General features: G+C 39.1%; 2 protein-coding genes across 2 annotated transcripts; both read right to left on the reverse strand.

Moving 5' to 3' along the window:
• Positions 1-577: 577 nt before the first annotated feature.
• Positions 578-8705, reverse strand: coa3b (cytochrome C oxidase assembly factor 3b). Its single transcript, XM_083897002.1, has 2 exons — positions 8525-8705; positions 578-1022 (listed from the first exon to the last, which is right to left on the reverse strand). Exons 1-2 carry the CDS (start codon positions 8691-8693, stop codon positions 916-918), a joined length of 276 nt encoding a protein of 91 aa, XP_083753128.1. The 5' UTR covers positions 8694-8705; the 3' UTR covers positions 578-915.
• Positions 8706-9177: 472 nt separating this feature from the next.
• On the reverse strand, positions 9178-18059 carry nags (N-acetylglutamate synthase). The gene is made up of 8 exons (XM_083896645.1): positions 17636-18059; positions 15439-15719; positions 13679-13892; positions 13400-13580; positions 13253-13292; positions 12367-12498; positions 11840-12022; positions 9178-11013 (listed from the first exon to the last, which is right to left on the reverse strand). The coding sequence occupies exons 1-8, from the start codon at positions 18008-18010 to the stop codon at positions 10842-10844; spliced, it is 1578 nt and encodes a 525-aa protein (XP_083752771.1). The 5' UTR covers positions 18011-18059; the 3' UTR covers positions 9178-10841.
• Between the last annotated feature and the right edge of the window lie 3461 nt (positions 18060-21520).

Below are 21520 nucleotides of genomic sequence, written 5' to 3' on the forward strand. Positions count from 1 at the left end.
TCATCCTGAGAGATTTCTGAGTAAAAACCCAGCGTTTTTTGATAAATCCAAATCCAGACAGACTAGGCCAAGGTCAACGTACAAGTCTTCTGTGAATTTCATTGGCCACTCATGACCATCACCCAGAGCTTTTTTCGTTTATTCAGTCGATAACTGCAGGTTGTAGGAAGTTAGTTGTCTTTTTTGGTGTTCAGCTGTTAAACCGACTGGGCCCCATTCCAATACATTTTAAAATGCTGTGTCTTCTGAACTGAATTGACTCGGTGGCACTATGACGATACCACTCCCATTAGTGTTTTCACCCACTGCAGTAAGTGAAAACTCTTCAGAAAGTAGTATGTCTAGTTCATGTGAAGTGCTGTAGAGCCCCCTGGTGGCCACAATACAGAGATGTACTTTATTGCTGGAATAAATGTGATGCTATTCCGTTTGACCTCTTAGGAAAACTCTATGACAAAAGCTCCATTTACACCCAAGTATATATCAATATATACATTTATTATATTCCATTTATGCAGATATTTAGACACAATCACATGTTAATGTAGCTGTGAACTAATTGAGAGACTTTACAGGGTATATTAACATGTCATTTTTATTAATTCACTGCATGTGTCTCGACTGTAGACTGTTTCATGGTAGATAATAAAATCACTTTCTTGAGCACATCTGTGCAACAACGTGGATCTGCAAATATTTTCACTTCAAAGTCAAATTTTAACAGTAAATTGTATGTATTTGCAAATAGAAAAGAAACACATCTGTGTCACCCTTCTTAAAATAAGTATTTTAAGTGTCTTCAGTGAGGGAAGGTCAGCAGATACGAGTCAACACACAACGCTCAGTGTGGCGTCTCTGTACAGTCTGATGTTAACAGGAAAGGGTCTTTGCTTGTGCTCCCACACTGACGGAGGGTTAGGAGTTGGCACCGGTCCGTGGTCCACTGAAGATGTGGCTCCTGGCTTCATCGTCCAGCTCCTCCATGACTTTTTCCTGTTTGACCGAGTGTATGGTGTAGCTAACTGGACGACAGCAGGTTAAAGGAAAACACGATGGCATCTAAAAGCAGAAAAACACCTCATTTTCATCATCGATTAATCCGTCCGTTATTATCTCGATTAATTGGTCTATTCCTTAAGAGGTTTGCAAATATTTTCAACGGATCCTTGTTCAGGGCGATGCCGACCATTATGATGGTGAATTTCAAGTCATTCCGAGATACTTTTTATTTTTTTGAAGAAAGTCAGGTCACTGTCAAAATGCATCAGGGCAAATGGATCATTATCTGATTTTCAAAAAATCATTAAAATTATCCCTGTAGAGGTTTGCGAATATTTTCAACAGATCCTTGTTCAGGGCAATGCCGACTATTATGTTGGTGAATTTCAAGTCATTCCGAGATACTTTTAGTTTTTTTGAAGAAAGTCAGCTCACTGTCAAAGTGCATCAGGGCAAGTGGATGATTTCCTGATTTTCAAAAATTCATTAAAATTATTTCTTAAGAGGTTTGAAAATATTTTCAACGGATCCTTGTTCAGAGCGATGCCGACTATTATGGTGGTAAATGTCAAGTCATTCCGAGATATTTTTTGTTTTTGAGAAGAAAGTCAGTTCACTGTCAAAGTGCATCAGGGCAAATGGATAATTTTCAAAATTTCAAAAATTCATTAAAATTATTTCTTAAAAGGTTTGCAAATATTTTCAACGGATCCTTGTTCAGGGCGATGCCGACTATTATGATGGTGAATTTCAAGTCATTCTGAGAAACTTTTTGTTTTTTTGAAGAAAGTCAGCTCACTGTCAAAGTGCATCAGGGCAAATGGATCATTATCTGATTTTCAAAGATTCATTAAAATTATTCATTAAGAGATATGCAAATATTTTCAACGGATCCTTGTTCAGGGCGATGCCAACTATTATGATGGTGAATTTCAAGTCATTATGAGATACTTTTTGTTTTTTTGAAGAAAGTCAGCTCACTGTCAAAGTGCATCAGGGCAAATGGATCATTTCCTGAATTTCAAAAATTCATTAAAATTATTCCTTAAGAGGTTTGCAAATATTTTCAACAGATCCTTGTTCAGGGCCATGTTGACTATTATGATGGTGAATTTCAAGTCATTCCGAGATACTTTTTATTTTTTTGAAGAAATTCAGCTCACTGTCAAAGTGCATCAGGGCAAATGGATCATTACCTGATTTTCAAAAATTCATTAAAATTATTCCTGAAGAGGTTTGCAAATATTTTCAACGGATCCTTGTTCAGGGCGATGCCGACTATTATGATGGTAAATTTTAAGTAATTCTGAGATACTTTTTGTTTTTTTGAAGAAAGTCAGCTCACTGTCAAAGTGCATCAGGGCAAATGGATCATTTCCTGAATTTCAAAAATTCATTAAAATTATTCCTTAAGATGTTTGCAAATATTTTCAACGGATCCTTGTTCAGGGCGATGCCGACTATTATGATGGTAAATTTTAAGTAATTCTGAGATATTTTTTGTTTTTTTGAAGAAAGTCAGCTCACTGTCAAAGTGCATCAGGGCAAATGGATAATTTTCTAAATTTCAAAAATTCATTAAAATTATTTCTTAAAAGGTTTGCAAATATTTTCAACGGATCCTTGTTGAGGGCGATGCCGACTATTATGATGGTGAATTTCAAGTCATTATGAGATACTTTTCTTTTTTGAGAAGAAAGTCAGCTCACTGTCAAAGTGCATCAGGTCAAATGGATCATTATCTGATTTTCAAAAATTCATTAAAATTATTTCTGAAAAGGTTTGCAAATATTTTCAATGCATCCTTGTTCAGGGCGATGCCGACTATTATGGTGGTAAATTTTAAGTAATTCTGAGAAACTTTTTGTTTTTTTGAAGAAAGTCAGCTCACTGTCAAAGTGCATCAGGGCAAATGGATCATTATCTGATTTTCAAAAATTCATTAAAATTATTTCTGAAAAGGTTTGCAAATATTTTCAATGCATCCTTGTTCAGGGCGATGCCGACTATTATGGTGGTAAATTTCAAGTCATTCCGAGATATTTTTTGTTTTTGAGAAGAAAGTCAGCTCACTGTCAAAGTGCATCAGGGCAAATGGATAATTTTCAAAATTTCAAAAATTCATTAAAATTATTTCTTAAAAGGTTTGCAAATATTTTCAACGGATCCTTGTTCAGGGCGATGCCGACTATTATGATGGTGAATTTCAAGTCATTCTGAGAAACTTTTTGTTTTTTTGAAGAAAGTCAGCTCACTGTCAAAGTGCATCAGGGCAAATGGATCATTATCTGATTTTCAAAGATTCATTAAAATTATTCATTAAGAGATATGCAAATATTTTCAACGGATCCTTGTTCAGGGCGATGCCAACTATTATGATGGTGAATTTCAAGTCATTATGAGATACTTTTTGTTTTTTTGAAGAAAGTCAGCTCACTGTCAAAGTGCATCAGGGCAAATGGATCATTATCTGATTTTCAAAAATTCATTAAAATTATTCCTGAAAAGGTTTGCAAATATTTTCAACGCATCCTTGTTCAGGGCGATGCCGACTATTATGGTGGTAAATTTCAAGTCATTCCGAGATATTTTTTGTTTTTGAGAAGAAAGTCAGCTCACTGTCAAAGTGCATCAGGGCAAATGGATAATTTTCAAAATTTCAAAAATTCATTAAAATTATTTCTTAATAGGTTTGCAAATATTTTCAACGGATCCTTGTTCAGGGCGATGCCAACTATTATGATGGTGAATTTCAAGTCATTATGAGATACTTTTTGTTTTTTTGAAGAAAGTCAGCTCACTGTCAAAGTGCATCAGGGCAAATGGATCATTTCCTGAATTTCAAAAATTCATTAAAATTATTCCTTAAGAGGTTTGCAAATATTTTCAACAGATCCTTGTTCAGGGCCATGTTGACTATTATGATGGTGAATTTCAAGTCATTCCGAGATACTTTTTATTTTTTTGAAGAAAGTCAGCTCACTGTCAAAGTGCATCAGGGCAAATGGATCATTATCTGATTTTCAAAAATTCATTAAAATTATTCCTGAAAAGGTTTGCAAATATTTTCAACGCATCCTTGTTCAGGGCGATGCCGACTATTATGGTGGTAAATTTTAAGTAATTCTGAGAAACTTTTTGTTTTTTTGAAGAAAGTCAGCTCACTGTCAAAGTGCATCAGGGCAAATGGATCATTATCTGATTTTCAAAAATTCATTAAAATTATTTCTGAAAAGGTTTGCAAATATTTTCAATGCATCCTTGTTCAGGGCGATGCCGACTATTATGGTGGTAAATTTCAAGTCATTCCGAGATATTTTTTGTTTTTGAGAAGAAAGTCAGCTCACTGTCAAAGTGCATCAGGGCAAATGGATAATTTTCAAAATTTCAAAAATTCATTAAAATTATTTCTTAAAAGGTTTGCAAATATTTTCAACGGATCCTTGTTCAGGGCGATGCCGACTATTATGATGGTGAATTTCAAGTCATTCTGAGAAACTTTTTGTTTTTTTGAAGAAAGTCAGCTCACTGTCAAAGTGCATCAGGGCAAATGGATCATTATCTGATTTTCAAAGATTCATTAAAATTATTCATTAAGAGATATGCAAATATTTTCAACGGATCCTTGTTCAGGGCGATGCCAACTATTATGATGGTGAATTTCAAGTCATTATGAGATACTTTTTGTTTTTTTGAAGAAAGTCAGCTCACTGTCAAAGTGCATCAGGGCAAATGGATCATTATCTGATTTTCAAAAATTCATTAAAATTATTCCTGAAAAGGTTTGCAAATATTTTCAACGCATCCTTGTTCAGGGCGATGCCGACTATTATGGTGGTAAATTTCAAGTCATTCCGAGATATTTTTTGTTTTTGAGAAGAAAGTCAGCTCACTGTCAAAGTGCATCAGGGCAAATGGATAATTTTCAAAATTTCAAAAATTCATTAAAATTATTTCTTAATAGGTTTGCAAATATTTTCAACGGATCCTTGTTCAGGGCGATGCCAACTATTATGATGGTGAATTTCAAGTCATTATGAGATACTTTTTGTTTTTTTGAAGAAAGTCAGCTCACTGTCAAAGTGCATCAGGGCAAATGGATCATTTCCTGAATTTCAAAAATTCATTAAAATTATTCCTTAAGAGGTTTGCAAATATTTTCAACAGATCCTTGTTCAGGGCCATGTTGACTATTATGATGGTGAATTTCAAGTCATTCCGAGATACTTTTTATTTTTTTGAAGAAAGTCAGCTCACTGTCAAAGTGCATCAGGGCAAATGGATCATTATCTGATTTTCAAAAATTCATTAAAATTATTCCTGAAAAGGTTTGCAAATATTTTCAACGCATCCTTGTTCAGGGCGATGCCGACTATTATGATGGTGAATTTCAAGTCATTCTGAGAAACTTTTTGTTTTTTTGAAGAAAGTCAGCTCACTGTCAAAGTGCATCAGGGCAAATGGATCATTATCTGATTTTCAAAGATTCATTAAAATTATTCATTAAGAGATATGCAAATATTTTCAACGGATCCTTGTTCAGGGCGATGCCAACTATTATGATGGTGAATTTCAAGTCATTATGAGATACTTTTTGTTTTTTTGAAGAAAGTCAGCTCACTGTCAAAGTGCATCAGGGCAAATGGATCATTTCCTGAATTTCAAAAATTCATTAAAATTATTCCTTAAGAGGTTTGCAAATATTTTCAACAGATCCTTGTTCAGGGCCATGTTGACTATTATGATGGTGAATTTCAAGTCATTCCGAGATACTTTTTATTTTTTTGAAGAAAGTCAGCTCACTGTCAAAGTGCATCAGGGCAAATGGATCATTATCTGATTTTCAAAAATTCATTAAAATTATTCCTGAAAAGGTTTGCAAATATTTTCAACGCATCCTTGTTCAGGGCGATGCCGACTATTATGGTGGTAAATTTCAAGTCATTCCGAGATATTTTTTGTTTTTGAGAAGAAAGTCAGCTCACTGTCAAAGTGCATCAGGGCAAATGGATAATTTTCAAAATTTCAAAAATTCATTAAAATTATTTCTTAAAAGGTTTGCAAATATTTTCAACGGATCCTTGTTCAGGGCGATGCCGACTATTATGATGGTGAATTTCAAGTCATTCTGAGAAACTTTTTGTTTTTTTGAAGAAAGTCAGCTCACTGTCAAAGTGCATCAGGGCAAATGGATCATTTCCTGAATTTCAAAAATTCATTAAAATTATTCCTTAAGAGGTTTGCAAATATTTTCAACAGATCCTTGTTCAGGGCCATGTTGACTATTATGATGGTGAATTTCAAGTCATTCCGAGATACTTTTTATTTTTTTGAAGAAAGTCAGCTCACTGTCAAAGAGCATCAGGGCAAATGGATCATTATCTGATTTTCAAAAACTCATAAAAATTATTCCTGAAGAGGTTTGCAAATATTTTCAACGGATCCTTGTTCAAGGCGATGCCGACTATTATGATGGTGAATTTCAAGTCATTCCGAGATACTTTTTATTTTTTTGAAGAAAGTCAGCTCACTGTCAAAGTGCATCAGGGCAAATGGATCATTTTCTGAATTTCAAAAATTCATTAAAATTATTCCTTAAGAGGTTTGCAAATATTTTCAACGGGTCCTTGTTCAGGGCGATACCGACTATTATGATGGTGAATTTCAAGTCATTCGGAGAAACTTTTCGTTTTTGAGAAGAAAGTCAGCTCACTGTCAAAGTGCATCAGGGCAAATGGATAATTTTCAAAATTTCAAAAATTCATTAAAATTATTTCTTAATAGGTTTGCAAATATTTTCAATGGATCCTTGTTCAGGGCGATGCCGACTATTATGATGGTGAATTTCAAGTCATTATGAGATACTTTTTGTTTTTTTGAAGAAAGTCAGCTCACTGTCAAAGTGCATCAGGGCAAATGGATCATTTCCTGAATTTCAAAAATTCATTAAAATGATTCCTTAAGAGGTTTGCAAATATTTTCAACAGATCCTTGTTCAGGGCGATGCCGACTATTATGATGGTGAATTTCAAGTCATTCTGAGAAACTTTTTGTTTTTTTGATGAAAGTCAGCTCACTGTCAAAGAGCATCAGGGCAAATGGATCATTATCTGATTTTCAAAAATTCATTAAAATTATTCCTGAAGAGGTTTGCAAATATTTTCAACTGATCCTTGTTCAGGAAGATGCCGACTATTATGATGGTGAATTTCAAGTCATTCCGAGAAACTTTTTGTTTTTGAGAAGAAAGTCAGCTCACTGTCAAAGTGCATCAGGGCAGTGGATCATTTCATGTATTTCAAAAATTCATTAAAATTATTTCTGAAGAGGTTTGCAAATATTTTCAACGGATCCTTGTTCAGGGCGATGCCGACTATTATGATGGTGAATTTTAAGTCATTCCGAGATACTTTTTTATTTTTTTTGAAGAAAGTCAGCTCACTGTCAAAAGTGCATCAGGGCAAATGTATAATTTCCTGAATTTAAAAAAAATCATTAAAATTATTCCTTAAGAGGTTAGCAAATATTTTCAACGGATCCTTGTTCAGGGCGATGCCGACTATTATGATGGTAATTTTAAAGTGAATCTGAGATACTTTTTGTTTTTTTGAAGAAAGTCAGCTCACTGTCAAAGTGCATCAGGGCAAATGGAACACTTCCTGGATTTCAAAAGTTCATTAAAATTATTCCTTAAGAGGTTTGCAAATATTTTAAACAGATCCTTGTTCAGGGCGATGCCGACTATTATGATGGTAAATTTCAAGTCATTCTGAGATACTTTTTGTTTTTTTGAAGAAAGTCAGCTCACTGTCAAAGTGCATCAGGGCAAATGGATCATTTCCAGAATTTCAAAAATTAATTAAAATTATTCCTTAAGAGGTTTGCATATATTTTAAACAGATCCTTGTTCAAGGCGATGCCGACTATTATCATGGTGAATTTCAAGTGATTCCGAGAAACTTTTTTTTTTTTTTAATAAAGTCAGCTTACTGTCAAAGTGTATCAGGGCAAATGGATCATTTTCTGAATTTCAAAAATTCTATCAAATTATTCCTTCCAGGTGAAGAAACCTGTGTTTATTATTTATTCACTTGATCTTCCATCTATTCACTGAATTAGCCGATTTCAATAAAACCACTTATGATATTGTCATATTTGACTTTGACTGAACATTTAATTTCACAACTCTCATTTTACGGAAAAAAATAATATCGTGTATCGTATATCGATATAACTATGACGAGTCAAAATAGCTGCTGTGCAATTAGCCCATTCACCTCTTATGTTTATGTTTATGTTTAACTTTTCAAGACTCATTTCAGTATGTTGGCAGTCGTGGTCCAACAAAACATCATACCTGCTCTTAGTTATTAGCTTGTCCACGTTTTTTCAGTTAAATGTGACCTTTTCTAGACATTTTTCGAATGCGACTTCCTTGGAATACGTCTCATAAATGATCAGGCAGGGTGAGTGAAGGACACAGTTAACATTAGTAGCAGGAGCTAGCTAGCACCGTGAAGGATACACATCCCGAGCACAAACGCTCCGATCGTCAGACCTGTCAGGATGTTCCGCCTGCGGAGCCGCGGCGCGTTTCGCTTCCAGTAGTCGAGCTGCTGTCGGCGGAAGAGCTGCTGCTTCTGTGCCGCTGATAGCGTTCGCTCCGCGGGTGCTTCACCACCGGGTTCCCCCATGTTTTCCTTGGATAATCAGCTGTATGGAATTACCGGAAGCGGAAGTTCTTGGTGCTATATGGCGGTGAGCAAAACAAGGATATGGCGCACTACCGCCACCAATCGGTGTGGAGTTGGTACTGGGATTTCTCACTTTTCTTCTAATCAAATGAGTTTGTATATTATATTATATTATATTATATTATATTATATTATATTATATTATATTATATTATATTATATTATATTATATTATATTGTATTGTATTATTTTATATTATATTATATTGTATTATATTATATTATATTATATTGTATTACGTTAGGTTGTATTACATTAGTATTTAAACATATAATACAAATACAAAATGTTACATAGGAAGCAGGACTTAACAAAAAATAGTGCATAGTGTAAATAACCTTAGTGCTCACACCAGAAAATGTCACCAGATCAATTGATATGTTTTTTATTTTCAACAGTCACAGTACAGACCCATGACCAATCTGTAAACAACATCAGAGGGAAAGAATATAAGAGTAGAATATAAAACATACAGCTCTATGTTCTTGTATAGAGAATATCCTATCTGGTTCAGTTTAACACAATGTTGGATGTTGGATTTTTTTTTTTCTTTAAAGGTGAAATATGTAAGACACGTTAAGACTTGAAATGATTAAGGAAGCATTAAACTGAAACACTGGCTTTACTGGCAATGGTGCTGCCAGTATATTCGCCAAAAATAAATGTTACTTTGCGAGCTGCAAACTCCATCGCTCTCCCAATAACACAGCTCTTAGCAGTTTAACACACAGGATGGCAGCAAATCATCTTCTAAGTAAATACTTTGTTGGTGTTTTCCCTTCAGATAAGGTTGAGGGAGTATGGGAATGACGAGCAGTAAAAGGTCCAGCAGTCAAACTGGAGACCTTGCTCTTTGAGGATTATGCTCGAATGTGGTACACATCCAAAACACTTAGATATCAAGTGAGTCATCTCAGGCTGTTACAGAAAATGAGCCAGCTGTCTTTGTCACAGACCACATTAAACGCAGCAGCCCTTAGTTACACAAATGGTTGTAATGTGGTCCAAATACAGCGTAGTGCTCATCGACAACTGCCACAGAACACATCGTACAACAGAGAGTCGCTGTTTAAGGCCTGCACACACTAACAGAAACGACACAGACGACACGTTTGTCACACAACCTGCCGAGCACGCAGTGGATGTGGTCAAGTAGATTTGGATTTTTTACAAGCAGCGAGTGTGCGTCTGGTTTTGAAGACCAGTGACACGTGGCTCTGGATTCTTAGGAAGGGAGATTTAAAGACGAATTATACAGGAAGAAAGTGAAATGTAAGCTGTAAAAAAACACTGTTGAAGGCACCTATGACACATCTCTACTACTCTAATAGTAGTTTGTGTCACTTGTAAACTTTAAAAATGTAAACTTTCAAATGTAACTTTTATATCAGATGTCTGAGATCCTCAGCGACACTGTAACAGCACTACGCTGTTCATTTTAGGACATCCTCAGACTCAGGTGTCAGACTAATTTTTTTGATTCTGACTCAAGTTTTTCTGACACTGACACAAGTTTTCCTGACTCTGACTTAAGTTTTTCTGACGCAAGTTTTTCTGACTCTGACGCAAGTGTTTCTGACTGACTCAAGTTTTTCTGACTCTGACTCAAGTTTTTCTGACTCTGACAAGTTTTTCTGACACTGACACAAGTTTTCCTGACTCTGACTTAAGTTTTTCTGACTCTGACGCAAGTTTTTCTGACTCTGACATGTTTTTCTGACTCCGACACAAGTTTTTCTAACGCTGAGGCAGTTTTGTCTGAAGACGACGCATGTTTTTCTGAGTGACACCTGACTGAGGATGTCCTAAAATGAACACAGCACAGTTACTTTGTAAAGTTAAATAACTGGAATAATAACACCTTCTTTAGATGTATGTAGTGGTTACTTGTAAACTTCCTGCTTATCCACAGATTTGTTCTCTTTGTTGGATCACAGTGATGTGCATTGTGTGCCGACCACAAACAAATCCTCATCCAGCGCATAAACAAGGCTCATCTGTCCAAATCAGGATGACGCTTTAAGCTACAACTCGCTAGCTGTGACAGCGACAGCTGCGACACCCTCACGCGGCCGAGCTCGGGCGGTTCAGGGCGCTGCGGCAGGTGGAAGGAGCTTCTGCGAGGCGGAGAAACAAAAGGAGTCGGGAAGGCTCTTGGCATATTCCACGAGCTCGTAGGAATCTCTGATGTCGGTCAGGCCGAACCAGAAGACGGTCCACACCCCGTTCACGAAGCTCCCGTCGCAGTGTTTAAAGTACCTGCATGGACGCAGAGAGGGACAACAAAACACATAAACTCCCAGAACCAAAACCCATAGAGAAAATGTGTGATTTTCAGGGTCTCTGCAGGTCAAATTTAAGACTTTTTAAGACTTTTTTAAGACCATAATGAATACAATTTAAGATCCATTTCACAAAAAAAGTACAAAAGACATGAAGGAAAATTGGAGGCACAAATCGTTGAACTTGCACTTACCCATCTTATGCAAGCAATTTGGCTTAGCTGTGGGCTTTCGTAAAGTTTTCTCCGCTGCTATGCTAAGCTGTAACACACCTCGGCGCGCGCGCACAGCACACTAGCTAGTAGTGCTCGATAAAAGCGAGACTGAAGTTTATGCACGTTTTAAATAAAAGTAATGTTAATAGATTTTTTAAGACCTTTCAAAATTGTATTTAAGACCTTTTATGAGATTTTAGACATTTTAAGGCCTTAAATTCAAATTATTGGATTTAAGACTTTTCAAGACCCCGCGGATACCCTGGGTTTTACATCACAGCACACAGAAGCTGCCTCCATTATCTTGTGACTAAGGTGTTGGAAACCTTTCACTCAAATTGACCTAAATGATACAAGCTAATCAAACACAGCAGCAGTACACCAGTAGCTCCTGTGTCCCAGTGAGCTAAAAACTCTAGACTCCACAGTGGTGGAATGAGCTCCTTGCTATATTTAGGACATGATGCACGCCAGCCTGTAGACCCCATCTCATCTCAATATCCCTTACAAATACTTTACTCTTAAAGAAACTTTGGACAACTAATGCCAATGCTAATAAAGAGTGTGAGTGTATACGTGTTTTCTTACCAGGGGTTGATCCTGTTGGTGGCTCTGGACCTCCAGAACAGCTTGCCCAGGTCTACTCTGATACACTCCCACAGGATTTGGCTGGTGCCCTGGCCCTGCTTAGTGCTGCTCACCACAAACTTGTCGAGGTACGGTGTGCCGCTGTTCACTGGCTCCATGGTGATAATGGCTGCTGCGTGGTAGCTGCAGGCACGGAGGTCAGCAAAAAAAAAATGGTACGAGAGAGGATCAACGAGTTAACTCACTTTGGATCTCGAAGAAAACATCACAGAGCAGGTTTACAGACGGCTAGAAGATAAAAAACACTCAAAGACATAGTAATAAAGTTGCTGCAAGTGGCGCCATCTTGACTACCATCTGGTATAAAATGACTTGAATGACTTGACGTTTGACATATCTACAGTCTTTTTGATGTAAGTGACATGACATGGATGTATACGATTCAAACAAATATATATATGAAGACCCGTGTACATGGATTTGAGACATTTGGAGACATGGTAATCCTGGAATAGTTGCACACACACCCTTCAGAGAGGTAGATGGAGTGTAAACGTCCTTTCAGGGAATCAATGTAGTCTTCCTTGAGAGTTTTATCAAACGTCTTGTTGATGAGGGCAAGCAGACGTCCTGCATCGATCTCATCCAGAGACGTGTACCTACACAGACACAGGAAATGATCGTCATTTACTTTACACAACGATTGAAAGGGTTTCCATTTTCATTTGGGCTTGAATCAAGGATTAAAGGGATAGTGCGGAATTTTGGACATAATACCTATTTTCCAACTCAGCCGGTGTGATGGAGACGTCTGGAGACGTTTTCAAGAAATTTCATTCAGTTCTTCTAGTTGCTGAGTTCGCTCAAGTCAATGGTACCTGCTAGCATGGCATTAGAAACACTCATACCGACTCCACAGTGCACCCGAGGCAATTCAATTGTAACGGCAGACTATCAATGTACATATCTGTGTTGATAGAATAATATTTGAAACAAAACTAACCTTGCATCGCATGAGTTTTTGAGGGACTACTTTCTCAGCAGCAGCGGAATCAGTCCGCCGCTGCCATCGCCTAACAGGAAGTCGCGCTGCTGCTGCTGAGACATAAATCCTTCAAATTGCAAGGTTGGTTTTATTTCAGACATTCTATCAACACAGATATGTACATCGATAGTGGAATTGATTTCCCTCGGGTGCACTGTGGAGTCGGTATGAGTGTTTCTAATGCCATGCTAGCAGGTACCATTGACTTGCGCTAGCCATAGCACCAGCAAACGCTGCAACTAGAAGAACTGAATGAAATTTCTTGAAAACGTCTCCATCACATCGTCTGTGTTGGAAAATAGGTCTTATATCCAAAATTCCGAACTATTCCTTTAAGCTCCAGATGTAAGTGTGCAATGCCGACTTACCGATGTATGGGGTCCCCATTTTTAAAGAGAGTACCAGACCCTAGAAGAGACAAGAAGATGTAGTTTTGCACTCCTTTTAAATGGCATACACCTCCCATGTTTGTGTAATTACATACAGCAGGAGCTCGCTGAGTCAAACAGTCTCACCTTTGTGGCTGAACAGCTCGGTCAGCAGCGTGTCTGCAGAGGTGATGACTGCAGAGGACTCAGTCGGCAGCTGGTTCAGGAGTCTGGCTATGGTTGTGACTTTGTGGCGCTCCACGGTGCTCAGACACGGTGCCGTGGACAGACTGGGCAGGTCGATGGGAAAGGACACTGTGGCCAGCACCTGGATCACAAATAAGTCCCTGAATAAAAGGGGATTTCTGAAGAAAAAAAGGGATGGCCATCGTATACCGTACGTACGATGAGAGTCGGCACTCGTACCTTACGCTCGCGGCCGCAGAGGCCTCCAGATTTGTTCAGGAACATGACTTTGTGGGGCTGCAGTGCTCGCGAAATGGCCGCCGTCACGTCGGTGGGGTCCAACAGCACCGAGCAGCCTTGGTTGTCCCTGCCCACCGGGCAAACCAACGGGATCGTGCCGCAGTCGAGACTCCACTGGAGGAGGTTGGTGTCCACGGCGAAGTGGTTCGGTGCACTGAAGGGAGGAGGACGAAGAAGACGGGTCAGAAGAAGGACTGACGTATTGATGGATGAAAGGATGGCGAAAAAGCTAACTTTTTTGACATCTTCAGATGGTCTATTATCAAAAACTCAAACGCTGTATTGGTCTTGGTTGCCTTTTTTAAAATTACTGTTGTTTTTCAATCATCTTGAATCAGTCTGGTAGCTAAACAAAAACCTTGAAAACCTGTTTCACTTTAAAATAAAAAGCCTAGAAGCTCATCAGGACGTCTGGAGTAATTACTAGGGGCTGTAATCAACCAAAGAAACTCTCGATCGACTTAAGCACAGAAATTTCGACTAAAAATCGACTAATCGACTAATCGACTAAAATATGTACACACTCACTAAAACCAATCAACGATTATAAGACTAAAACATTGAGATTATGATATAATTTCAATGTTTAATAACATAATTCTGATATGTTCATACTCAAAACGGACGGAGCAACCTTAGCTTAGCGTTTTTAAATGATATGCCACGTTTGTAGCACGTTATGCCACTTTTTTACCGTCATCTACTTTTGAAAAATGCTGCCACACTGCTGATGTCTTTGACATGGATGCGACAGGAGGACTGACCGTAGCCTCAAATGAAAAGCTTCAAAATTCACGTCTAATTAATGGCAACGCTAATCTGTCTGCAACCCACTGGGCTGGACTAAACCAAAATAGTGGAAAACAAGGGGGGGTCTTCTCTGAAGACAGGCTGTTACGTGTGAAACACGGGTGCTCTCAAACACCCCTATTAGACTTGGTACTTTCCTCCAAATGAAATTCACCATAAAAATTAGGGATGCACCGATTGCCATCTTTGGGGCCGATTCCGATCTCCGATTTTTCAAGAAGTTTGACCTGCCGATACCGATTTTAGCCGATTCCGATTTCAATTTTTTAAACCACTTTACAGCATACAGAAAGATATATATTTTTGCATCTTTTCTCTTTCTAATAGAACATTTTAACATAGAAATACAATCAGTTAACATCCAATATCCAACTAAAAATACAAAAAGGAATCACTATAAAATAGAAGTATATATAAAAATACAAAAACAGTTGTCATGATACATTTGAACATGCTACCATGGAACATAATAACTTAAAGTGTGACGTGAAAATCAGCCGATTCCGATCACTGGACAATTAATCGGTGCATCCCTAATAAAAATATTAATAAAAAAAATTATTAGTCGACCAATCACAATTTTGGTCGAGCCAGAGCGTGGCGACCAATTTGGCGACTTTACAGCCCTAGTAATTACCACCTGGTCCATTAGAGGGCACTGTGTGTGCAGCTTGGCTTTACATACACTTTGAATGGCCGCTTGGCCCATCAGAAAAAAATAGGACAGTGATGTGACATTAGCGAGATAAACTGTCGTCCTGGTAAATCATGACATTAAAGAATCTGTGCAGGCAGCGTGAGTATCTGAATATCTGAATATCTTGACCATGTCCACATGGAATGGAAAATAGCAAAGTTCCTCATGTAAAAATAAACCCGATGTCCCTCACCTGCTTCCCCTCGGTGCCTCGTGCAGCAGCAGGAAGGACTCGGCGGAGAAGAACGGCAGAGCCGTGGCCGAGTGCTGCTGCAGAGCCTCGGTCAGCCGCTTGCATCGCTCCACCAGCCCTCGCCTGCGACAAGACCCGGCGACCTGTTCCTCGGACGCCGTCTCCTCGTCCTGAGACCAGCCCATCACCACCACGGGCTTCATGTCCATCCGCTGCAAGAAGGAGAGCCCAAAGGCCAAGCTCTGAACCATCACCCTGTTGCCAAATACTGAGCTGTCCACCTGGAAGAGACACAAAGCACAAAGCTCCGTTTTAGACACAGACCCCCACTACAATGTCACGTGCTGCACCAGTGTGTGATGAACTTCTGGAATCGGTGGGTTGACTAACAAAGCAGCAGCCGTGCTCAGATCTGGCCTTTTAAATACACACTGATGTGTTTATAAGGAGCCTGAGTGTACAGATGTGTGTGCTGTCAGTGTGTTTGTGTGTGTGTGCTTTTGACTTATTGGGAAATGGGAATGTTCAGACCTGTATTTAGTGGGAGTATGGGTGTTAGGTCTGAAGACAGTCACTGCATCTTCATTAAAGGGGTGTATAACGTGCAGCTGCTGTAGAACTGAACTACACTGTGATTGGTCAAAGTGTACCATTAAAGTTCAACCTAGAGCCTGGAAAAGATGTAAACTTTAATCGAGAGCTGTAACTAATGATTATTTCCATAATAAACCAAAACGATTAAGTTTTAATGATATATTTGTTACGTGGAGCAAAGAAACAAAGAATATACTCACATTTAGCTTCGAACCGATCAAAATAGTTGACGATTAATTTAGTTATCTATTAAAAATCGAGTATTTGTTTCAGCTCTACTTGTACAGCCAAGTACACTACCGGTCAAAAGTTTGGGGTCACTTAGAAATGTCCTTATTTTTGAAGGAAAAGCAACTTTTTTCAGTGAATGTAACATTAAATGAATCAGAAATACACTATACATTGTTAATGTGGTAAACGATTATTCTAGCTGCAAACGTCTGGTTTTTAACAGAATATGTACATAGGTGTATAGAGGCCCATTTCCAGTGTTCTAATGGTACATTGTGTTTGCTAATGGTGTTTGAAGACTATTGGATGATTAGAAAACCCTTGAAAACCCTTGTGCAATGATGTTAGCACAGCTGAAAACAGTTTTGCTGGTTCTTTGACAAAAGGGCAAAATTATTATTAGGAATAAAAATCATTATTTCTTATCTTATCAATGTCTTGACTATATTTTCTATTCAATTTGCAACTCTTTTGATTAATAAAAGTCTGACTCTTAAAGGTCCCATATGTAAGAATGTGGCCAAAAACGGTTACTACATTCAAATTCAAAATACCGAGGTCTTTTAGGTTTCGTGTTCTGACGTAACTCGGCAGCTGAGACTCTGCTGACTGCAATGATTGGTAGACGGCGGTAGGTGGCGCCACATGCCAAATTATGCTCTCAAAACATAAACATGATTTGCAGTCTGCAAAATATTTTTTTTTTTATGCAAATATTTTGTCTGTACTGTTGTTGTTGGTGAGTTCAGTTTGTTATATGAACATTATTCCTGAGTCTCTGTGACATATTAGGAGGATTTTATGACCAGTTGATTTAGATTTATTACATAATGCACCTTTAAAGGCGCCATGTGTAAGAATGTGGCCAAAAACAGTTCCTACATTCAAATTCAAAATACCAAATCTGTCTTTTAGGTTTCGTTTTCTAATGCAACTGGCGGCAACCCGTGGTTGCTCGGCAGCTGAGACTCTACGGACTGCAATGATTGGTAAACGGCGGTAGGTGGCGCCACATGCCAAAACACGATTATATGAACATTATTCCTGAGTCTCTGTGACAAGTTAGGAGGATGTTATGGCCAGTTGATTTAGATTTATTCCATAATGTGCCTTTAATGGAAAACACAAAAAGTTGTATCGGTGACCCCAAACTTTTGACCAGTAGTGTAGTGTAAAAACAACCTGTATGTAGTATTTCAATAAAAAATGTGGTTTAAAAAACACAACAGAATTACCAAGAAAAAGTCATTATAAAACATTATTTCCACATTTGTTGTCCACAGCCACTGCTCACACACCTGCAGCTCCGGTCCTATTTAAGTAATAATCCATTTTTTTATCATAACTTCAGTCCAGCAGCAGCAGCTTTTACCTCCAGCACGGCGAACGCAGGGGACTGTGTCGATGTGGCTCTCTGGAACTGGGTCAGCCAGTACCGAGCCTCCCGCGGGTCTCCCCCGACCTCGTTCAGGAACGCCTTCACGTCCCGGTATATCAGAGTCCGGTTCGCCTGCGCCAGTCGGTCCGTGGCGGAGGAGTAGCCCGGGTTGTCCTGCAGGGCCAAAGCCGCGGCCTTTCCTCCCTTGCCGGCCGCGTCACAGGTCACCATACGCCGGTTGGGGCCGAACATCATCTTCTGCTGCCGCAGCCCCGGACGGTGGCTCTCAACCGGGACCGCGGGACCGGAGAGATACTTCCCCGCTAACACAATGACCCTACAGCCGGAGGAGCTATTGACTTTGGCCATGTTTGCCGTTGGCGGGTTAGGGTCACGGACACGTACACGACCAGCGGGGGGCTTGGACTCGGGGAGCAGGACCGAGCATGAGTTACACCCGGCGTTTTTTACTGCTGCAGCTGCTGAGACGACACTTCTCATGTTTCATCAGCACATGGACCACAATGTGATGCCTTCAATGACCCGCTGCAGCGTCGGATATTTCACTCACTTACGTTTCCCCCCTTCTCCCTCTGTATGAACAGGCTGCCTCACATAGTTCGTTTAAAGGTGCATTATGTAATAAATCTAAAGCAACTGGCCATAAAATCATTCTAATATGTCACAGAGACTCTATATATAATAATATATAATAAAAATATTCATATAACATACTGAAGTCACCAACAACAACATTTGCATTAAAAAAAATATTTTGCAGACTGCAAAATCATGTTTTGGCATGTGGCGCCACCTACCGCCGTCTACCAATCATTGCAGTCAGTAGAGTCTCAGCTGCCTACGGGTTGCCAGTTACGTCAGAAAACGAAACCTAAAAGACAGATTTGGTATTTTGAATTTGAATGTAGTAACCGTTTTTTGGCAACATTCTTACATATGGCACCTTTAAGCTAATTCATGCTATTGAAGCAAGTTGAAATATCCAAAAACGATTAGTTTATCCATCGAATGATTCAGTGATAACAGGAAAATATAATTTTTTTACAGGTGCCATATGGAAGAATGTGGCCAAAAACGGTTACTACATTCAAATTCAAAATACCCAACCTGTCTTTTAGGTTTCGTTTTCTGACGTAACTGGCAACCCGTGGTTGCTCGGCAGCTGAGACTCTACTGACTGCAATGATTGGTAGACAGCGGAAGGTGGCGCCACATGCCACCTATTATTACATAATACACCTTTAAAGGTGCCATATGTAAGAATGTGGACAAAAATGGTTACTACATTGAAATTCAAAATACTAAATCTGTCTTTGAGGTTTAGTTTGTCTGACCTAACTGGCTACCCGTGGTTGCTCTGCAGCTGAGACTCTACTGACTGCAATGATTGGTAGACGGCGGAAGGTGGCGCCACATGCCACCTATTATTACATAATACACCTTTAAAGGTGCCATATGTAAGAATGTGGCCAAAAACGGTTACTACATTCAAATTCAAAATACCAAATCTGTCTTTTAGGTTTTTGTTTTCTGATGTAACTGGCAACCCGTGGTTGCTCGGCAGCTGAGACTCTACTGACTGCGATGATTGGTAGACGGCGCTAGGTGGCGCCACATGCCAAAACATGATTTCAAAACATAAACATGATTTGCAGTCTGCAAAATATTTGTTTTAATGCAAACATTTTGTCTGTACTGTTGTTGTTGGTGAGTTCAGTTTGTTATATGAACATTATTCCTGAGTCTCTGTGACATATTAGGAGGATTTTATGGCCAGTTGATTTAGATTTATTACATAATGCACCTTTAATGTTTCCAACTATCATATCATATGAATTTCAGGAAACAGGGGCTCAAGTGATAAAAGGGGCACCCCCTCATGAATATAATTATTCATTCATACCCTCATGCTAGTGTTTAAAATGTCTTCATAACAAGTTTGTACCCAGTTAAGACACGACTAAAATCATCTAAACATAGAAAGGGATATAAAATGTCCTTCAAAAAGGGACCTGTACCTGGTCAGAGGGGGAAAATAGGGCAGATGCTTGAGCATCCTACTACTGTAAGTTAGTACCTATAGCCACAAGAGGGAGCCAAATACAAGATTTTGTCTGACTTTCCCCCGTCTAATTTAATTTAATTTTATTGATCAAGACTTCTTGTTTTGTGAAGTCGTGTGTGAAGTTCTGCAGAATCTGGGTCCACGAATCACCAAAACATCAATAAACAATGTTGTTTTTATGTCAGCGTGACATCACAAACCAAACCAAATTATGAATCTGAAATACATAAACATAAACATAAACATATGTGTATACTGTTAGTATTTACTTTATTAGCCTGATTGTTGTTCTGTTATGTAATTGTTCAAATTATAGTCAATTTATTTAATTATATGTTGTACCTTTTCTGTATATTTACCTGTATTTATTCTCCACTTGTACTTCAAGTAACAACCCGACTGTTAGTATTATTATTGTTATTATTACAACTATTATCGCTGTTGTGGTTGTTGTTGTTATTAACACCTCTAAGTGTTATTTGGACGCGGCGTTGACAAATAATTGATTGATTTGCAGCCAGGACAATTATGATTTTTAATTTCTACCGCTGCGGTGCAGTCCACATCAGACAATCAGGGCCGTTTCTAGCTGTTTGGGGGCCCTATGCCAGATACTATTTGGGGGCCCATATTTTTTTTCAAACCCACAAACACTTACATGCTTTGCAAATATATGCATAATGAACGCATACAATACATGAAAATAAAGACAGGTACTTTTAATTCTCCAGCGCTGCCCCCACAAACCATAATAACACTAAGATGTGCCAGAGTCACACTGGCATTTGTTGCTTAGTGAGTGAGTACCAGCACCTCCATCCAGGGGCGCAGCTTGTGAAAGGCAGGCAACTGCTTGGGGCCCCGAGCCGATGGGGGGCCCCGACACTCGGAGCCTAAGGGCTGTTTTTCCTGAAATGTGCAGTGACCAGCCCCCTCCCAGTCCCCCTTAAAAACAATGAGCGATTTGCAATGACCAGGGCCGTTTCTAGCTGTTTGGGGGCCCTATGCGAGATACTATTTGGGGGGGCCCCTATTTTTTCAAACTCGAGGTAGAGATTCCTAACTTTTTCTGATTACCCCACAAACACTTACATGCTTTGCAAATATATGCATAATGAACGCGTCCAATGTATGCAAATAAAGACAGGTACTTTTAATTCTCAAAAATATGAGTCTGAACTTGCAGTTTGGGGGCCCCCTGGTGGCTGTGGGGCCCTATGCAGCTGCATAGTCCGCATTATAGCAAGAAACGGCTCTGCAGACAATTATTTTTGCTTAAAGTCGACGCAGAAGTCCTTTTGCGGTGCTGTTCAGTGGGTGGTGTTGTGGTGAAAGCTGCCCCCACAAACCATAACAACACTAAGATGTGCCAGAGTCACACTGGCATCTGTTGCTCCCTGAGTTTACCATCACCTCCATCTGTTTATTTTAATTTTATCTAAAATATGATGGCTCTTTTTCAGGAGCAGTTCATTTATAACTCTTCCTGCTCGTCACTGTTCGATGACTTCATGCCTCCGTTGTCTCCGCCGCTTCCCTATCTCTGTCTGTCATCAGGCTGGACACGGTGGACTACATCTGCCCCCCCCCGAGCGCCTGCAGGCCAATCGCGCAGACTCAGCCCACTGCGAGGGCAGTGCGGTGGTGCACGTACTGTATAATCTGCAGGAAGTGATTAAGGGGTGTGAGATCAAAGGGTTTTTCTCCTTTCGACGGGGAAAACATTCCTCCCCCTCGTCTCTCCCCCTCGAGGGCAGAAGGATGGACGGCTTGTTTTGTGTTTATCTCTGACG

This window comes from Microchirus variegatus (assembly GCF_963457635.1).
Source record: "Microchirus variegatus genome assembly, chromosome: 10".
NCBI classification, from domain to species: Eukaryota; Metazoa; Chordata; class Actinopteri; order Pleuronectiformes; family Soleidae; genus Microchirus; species Microchirus variegatus.

Excerpts from the sequence above, each read along its gene's own strand:
- coa3b (XM_083897002.1), bottom strand. The coding sequence starts at position 8,693 with ATGGGGGAACCCGGTGGTGAAGCACCCGCGGAGCGAACGCTATCAGCG. Across the intron at positions 1,023-8,524 it reads AGCGTTTGTGCTCGGGATGT|TTAGCTACACCATACACTCG; the intron begins GTATCCTTCACG and ends GCTGTCGTCCAG.
- nags (XM_083896645.1), bottom strand. The coding sequence starts at position 18,010 with ATGGCCAAAGTCAATAGCTCCTCCGGCTGTAGGGTCATTGTGTTAGCG. Across the intron at positions 13,293-13,399 it reads CGAGCTGTTCAGCCACAAAG|GGTCTGGTACTCTCTTTAAA; the intron begins GTGAGACTGTTT and ends TGTCTCTTCTAG. Across the intron at positions 11,014-11,839 it reads ACCAACAGGATCAACCCCTG|GTACTTTAAACACTGCGACG; the intron begins GTAAGAAAACAC and ends GCGTCCATGCAG.